The sequence below is a fragment of the Cydia strobilella genome, chromosome 23 (genome assembly GCF_947568885.1).
Source record: "Cydia strobilella chromosome 23, ilCydStro3.1, whole genome shotgun sequence".
In the NCBI taxonomy this organism is placed as follows: domain Eukaryota; kingdom Metazoa; phylum Arthropoda; class Insecta; order Lepidoptera; family Tortricidae; genus Cydia; species Cydia strobilella.
In genome coordinates, this window is record NC_086063.1 from 7,199,087 (window position 1) to 7,205,387 (window position 6,301).

The 6,301-nt window shown below is 41.1% G+C and overlaps 1 protein-coding gene across 1 annotated transcript in view; it reads left to right on the forward strand.

Moving 5' to 3' along the window:
- The window catches only part of LOC134751707 (zinc finger protein 28 homolog), a 38,507-nt gene extending 32,671 nt beyond the window's left edge, over window positions 1-5,836 (forward strand). Inside the window, exons 21-25 of the mRNA XM_063687152.1 lie at window positions 471-548; window positions 1,359-1,413; window positions 2,474-2,578; window positions 3,546-3,622; window positions 4,010-5,836. Coding sequence (XP_063543222.1) covers window positions 471-548; window positions 1,359-1,413; window positions 2,474-2,578; window positions 3,546-3,622; window positions 4,010-4,093 — 399 coding nt within the window. The 3' untranslated portion in view covers window positions 4,094-5,836. The remainder of the gene's footprint in view (window positions 1-470; window positions 549-1,358; window positions 1,414-2,473; window positions 2,579-3,545; window positions 3,623-4,009) is intronic.
- The last annotated feature ends 465 nt before the right edge of the window (window positions 5,837-6,301 follow it).

Here is a 6,301-nt window from a genome sequence, read left to right on the forward strand (position 1 = left end):
TGAGTGACCCGTTATTAATATATTTAATATGTTTATGCATATAGTTATAGTCGCTGTACAATCTTTTTTTGGATAAAATGTAAAGAATCGAATGGTATCTTTACTTTATTCCTTTTTAGAAGTTAAAAAAAACTTTAAACTGAAATTGTCTTCGGTTACCGCGATAGTTACTCATGAAATAAAACTATGAAAACGGATTATATCGCGTATATTGAATTTATAATACATCCCGACGTTTCGAACTCTTTACAGCGTTCGTGGTCAACGGGTGACTGAGGAAAAATTACCTCAATTTTTCCTATAATCCGTTTTCATAGTTTTATTTTAAACTTTGAAACTTTTAGATCCTGTATTTTTGTATCATTTCCATATATTTTAATATCCACATTATTGTGATAAATTGTTCATTTGCTATCAATTTGACTAGATTTAGTTATATAATTGAACATGTGTCATCATCCGTATTGCAGGGTCACCTGGCGGAGTCCATAGTGGTCAACCAGCCGCGGGTCACCGTGCAGCGCGTCCAGGGCGCGCCGGGAGACAACGTTAGTTCATTCTTCTATTAACCCCCCCCACCGTATTCATACAGTACTACTTTACGAGTCTGACTTAGTTCAATTATGTTTTATCCCTTTCTTACAAATACATAAGTCAAAATGACAAATAAAATCAAACGATTCCTAGCTAATTCAGGCCAGTAACGCCATTAATCCATATAATTCTACAGTGTTTATCAAGCAAGACACACGTAACTGATATTAGTCTTTTAGGGTTCCGTACTCAAAGGGTAAAAACGGGACCCTATTACTAAGACTCCGCTGTCCGTCTGTCTGTCACCAGGCTGTATCTCATAAACCGTGATAGCTAGACAGTTGAAATTTTCACAGATGATGTATTTCTGTTGCCGCTATAACAACAAATACTAAAAACATAATAAAATAAATATTTAAGTGGGGCTCCCAATAGAACAAACGTGATTTTTTTGCCATTTTTTCTCATGGCACTTTTTTGACATGACACGGAACCCTTCGTGCGCAGGTCCGACTCGCACTTGGCCGGTTTTTTCAGGGCAATTTGAACGTACAGTCAGCAAAACTATTGGATTAGCACCCCTGCATATAAAAAACGTATGCAGGGATGCTAAGCTAACAGTTTTACTGACTGATATAAGAACGATATCTGAATGATCATTTCGTTCGCATTTAGTTATCGGGCGTCTCGCTCACGTCAACACATGTACGGACAAGTACGACTGAAATAAACGATAGCTGAATGATATCAGTTATTCTGATGTCAGTAAACGTTCGAATTGGCCTGTCTGTGAAATGTAAATAATGTAATGTTTACATTTTCAGGTTTACGAGTCGACTGAAGAGTTAGAATTAGAAAGTGAAACTGCGGAAGCTAGTGGTAAGCATTATTTTCATTCATCAATATAATAAATAATAATAAATATTATAGGGCGTTCTTACACAGATTGACCAAGTCCCACAGTAAACTCAAGGAGGCTTGTGTTGTGGGTACTCAGACAACGATATATATGATATACAAATACATAAAACAAAGAAAACACCCATGACTCAGGAACAAATATTTGTGCTCATCACACAAATAAATGCCCTTACCGGGAATCGAACCCAGGACCATCGGCTTCACAGGCAGGGTCACTACCAACTACACCAGACCAGTCATCAAAAAATTCATCAATATGTAGTAGCCAATTTTAAATTTACTGTAAATTTTTTTAGGGGGGGGGAGTATTTGGCCCTATCCCCTAAACCCACTCCGGCGTTTCACCCTCTTTGCCGTTCGTGAGGGCCTACTATGGGTAAAAGTGAAATTTTATTCACATTTTTCTAGCTCGCCCCAATAGGCAATATAAGGACTGGTGTCCTACAGTAATGTCTTCATGCAGTATTATGGTCCTTAAATGTAACAGGTTTTCCAAAATCTGTATACGCCAATCTTCATTAATTAGAAATTATATACAGTGGTACTACGTAAACGAAATTAATAACTAGCTTAAATCTAAAATAGGCCCTTGAGGCATTGTACCAAGGATGCTGGCGGCATTTCCCCGCTGTATCGCAATGCTGATACGTTGTGCGAGAAAGCCGCCAGCTCTTCGGTCACCAGTTACGTCAACCAGACGCTTCGCGATTTCTGCAAACAACTTATGCGCGCTGGGACCCCATGGACCTAGAGTTTCAACTCCTAATATTAGAAATTGAGGAAAGTTATTCTAAGACCATTTTCGCGTAGCAGCACGGCATCACTGACCCAAAATGAAAATCCAACCTGTATATCATAGTTTCTATGTATGGCAATAATATGTGACGTTTTCAATCAAAAGGTACCACATTGTCGCTTACCATAAGGACGAAAATTGGTTGTATCTTTATACGAAAAACCTGTCAGAGCGCACTTATTGTAAGCGACAATGTGGTACATTCGAAAATAATAATTTCAGGAAGCCAAAACGCGGTGTACATAGGCGATAAGAAATACAAGTACGTTCTCCAGGAAGGGAAGACTTCGATCAACCTAGTGCAAGATACTGAAGACATTCTTACTTGTAAGTTATAGCAAAGATAATTTTAAATAGAGGAGTATTGACAGACAATTTTGTAGTCAGAGTCAATTTACTGCCATCTTTCGACAGATGATTAAAACTTTCAGAACGCCATTTGACTTTGATCCTTATTCTCTCACTCCATAAACATTTTTCGGGTCTCTATTGTTTCTCATAAAGTTTTAAGTTGTTTGTCCGAATTTTCGTTAGTCATAACAAAGATAGATATAACTCCGTAATAGATGGATACAGTCTAAGGAAAAAACGTGCCTCGAAAATCACGAAAATTTGATTCTCGATCAGATGGCGCCACTAGTTTTGGCCTACTCTCGTATAGAGGGCGTTGACTGTTTCGTTTGTTATTTATAATTTTAACGCATACCAGTGAAAGAACATGGGTCAAAATCATATAAAAATAATTAATGCAAATAAAAAAATTATTTATCCATATTTAAATACATTTTATCGTATTTTATAAATATTTATTTTTAGTTTTAAAGTGTGTCGACAGATGGCAGTGAATTTACTGGGGTTACAAAATTTACTATGACAGTACCGCTCTAGTATAAGTTACTCTATGGTCATAATTTGGTTTTTCTCAGGAACGTATAACTTTTCAGGATTGCCATAAAACAAACCTAACCTAACCTATCTACAGGATAACCTTACGAAAATCCTGAAATGTTAACGGTATCAGAGTTATGACTAATGATAATCTGACAATGATTAAATTTTTAGTCGGTTTTGGCGACATGTTTCGGATTCGTCGGGAATCCTTTCTCAGGCACGAGTGACCGCGGCGGCTGTACTCCGTGCACTGCGCGCGTACTGATCTAAATACTTTGAAACATGTCTCACGATAATTTAATTGCGATCATTACATTATGACTTAACAACGGAATCCCACTTTTTTCACTACGTATTTCATAAGTAACATAATAAATATTAATTTCTGTTTCTATGAATTCAGATCATTTGGAGGGAGGTCTGAAGTCGGAATCAAATTTCCTGGAGGCCGTCACAGCCGAGCAGTTGGGAGACGAATCGGTAAATATACTCATTATGTTCTAACATGGAATCGATGGGCATAAAAAAGGCATGTGAAAAATAAAAGTTTTCATTTTCATATAAATTGCATGGAAAAAGTTTTTCTCGATTTGCGACTTCTAGCCGTAATTTTTTTTGGTCCCATACAAGCTTTTGAATTTGGATAGGAATAAGATCGATTGCCATCAAAAAAAAGTTTGCCAAAAATAACCGTTTTCGAGCACCCTGTATGTTTTTTCTAAAATCTGTAAACGCCAATCTTCATTAATTCGAAATTGAGGGAAGGTCTTCTAAGACCATTTTCGCGTAGCTGCACGGGATATGGTAGCTGTCCTCACTGACCCAGTAAGAAAATCCACCCTGTATAATAAGTAATAATGTGTACAGCTGGCGGAGGGCGGCGGCTGCGTGCGCGTCGTGCAGATCACGCTGCCCGACGGCAACAACGGCTGGGTCGCCGTCAACCCCTGAGGGGTCGCCCGGCCACTACACGGACCACTCAACCCCTGAGGGGTCGCCCGGCCACTACACGGACCACTCAACCCCTGAGGGGTCGCCCGGCCACTACACGGACCACTCAACCCCTGAGGGGTCGCCCGGCCACTACACGGACCTCTCAACCCCTTAGGGGTCGCCCGGCCACTACACGGACCACTCAACCCCTGAGGGGTCGCCCGGCCACTACACGGACCACTCAACCCCTGAGGGGTCGCCCGGCCACTACACGGACCACTCAACCCCTGAGGGGTCGCCCGGCCACTACACGGACCACTCAACCCCTGAGGGGTCGCCCGGCCACTACACGGACCTCTCAACCCCTTAGGGGTCGCCCGGCCACTACACGGACCACTCAACCCCTGAGGGGTCGCCCGGCCACTACACGGACCTCTCAACCCCTTAGGGGTCGCCCGGCCACTACACGGACCACTCAACCCCTGAGGGGTCGCCCGGCCACTACACGGACCTCTCAACCCCTTAGGGGTCGCCCGGCCACTACACGGACCACTCATCCCCTGAGGGGTCGCCCGGCCACTACACGGACCACTCATCCCCTGAGGGCCGCCCGGCCACTACTCGGACCGCTCAACCCCTGAGGGGTCACCCGGCCACTGCACGGACCACGCGAGACAGTCGAGGTCACCGCACATAAACGGTCCCGTACTAAGGTTGGCCAGATTTGTATGGACACTGGCCCATGAACCAATAACAATAAGCGACAAGTTAATAAGTTTTTTTTATATTATACTCCATTTTTAGGGTTCCGTACCCAAAGGGTAATAACGGGACCCTATTACTAAGTCTCCTCCGTCCGTCTGTCACCAGGCTACATCTCGTGAACCATGATTGTTGAAATTTTCACAGATGATGTATTTCTGTTGCCGCTATAACAACAAGTACGGAACCCTCGGTGGGCGAGTCCGACTCGCAGTCCGGTTTTTTTTTGCGTTCTAAATTTGTCCAAGAGATGTAGTTTAAGATTTTCTGAAGAAAAAAACTGGCGCTTTATTTCGTGCATAGTATGAAATATTTAATTTAATCAGAATTAAATGAAATATTTCATACTAAGAATTCCCTATTGAATTTTTTTAGGGTTAAATTTCGCGTTAATTCAAAATCATTGTGAAATAGTTATTTGTGCAACAAGAGAGGAAAGTTGGTTTTTCTTGCGAGTGTTTATTTTGAGTCCCGAGAAAGCGAAAGATTCTATAATTGAATCACGAGCGAAGCGAGTGATTTTAAGGTAGAATCTTGAGCGTAGCGAGGGACTCAAAAACACGAGATGTAAAATAACTTTGCTCTCGTGTTGCACACATAATTTTTCACCTCAGTAGTGAGAACATATTAAAGTTTAAAATGTATTTCGAATTACACAGAATAAACAGAAAAAAAAGTATTATAATATGACCGGACCGGACCGGACCGGACCGGACCGGACCGGACCGTACCGTACCGTACCGTACCGTACCGTAATAAAAGTATGAAGTTCATGGCCTTCACTAAATTAAAAAGATACATTGTTTCACTTCCTGGAGTGAGGAAAGTAGGCTTGTTCGAGCTGCTGAGGTGAAAAATATATTTCCTCTGCCTTATTACGCACACATTTATTACGCACACATGCCCAATCATTCATTACATACATGTCAATCAAAACCATGTTAATGTGTTAATCAAAACCATTTTATCGAATCCAATTGTAAGTTTAAATTGTACATTTGTAGATTGCATGTAAATAAAAAGGATAATTGCAAATTAAAATATTTTATTTACTTTACACCATCATCATCTTCCTCGCGTTGTCCCGGCATTTTGCCACGGCTCATAGGACCCTGGGGTCTGCTTGGCAACTATCAAGAATTGGCGTAGGTACTAGTTTTTACGAAAGCGACTGCCATCTGACCTTTCAACCCAGAGGGTAAACTAGGCCTTACCGGGATTAGTCCGGTTTCCTCACGATGTTTTCCTTCACCGAAAAGCGACTGGTAAATATCAAATGATATTTCGAACATAAGTTCCGAAATACTCATTGGTACGAGACGGGGTTTGAATGTTCGAATCATAAATTAATAGGAATCTGAATGTTTTTTGTTCTGATAATCGAATTATTGTATATCGTCAGGTAACAACCAAAACTCTCTAATTACTACCACAAGTTAATAGCCATAATGAACCATATATATA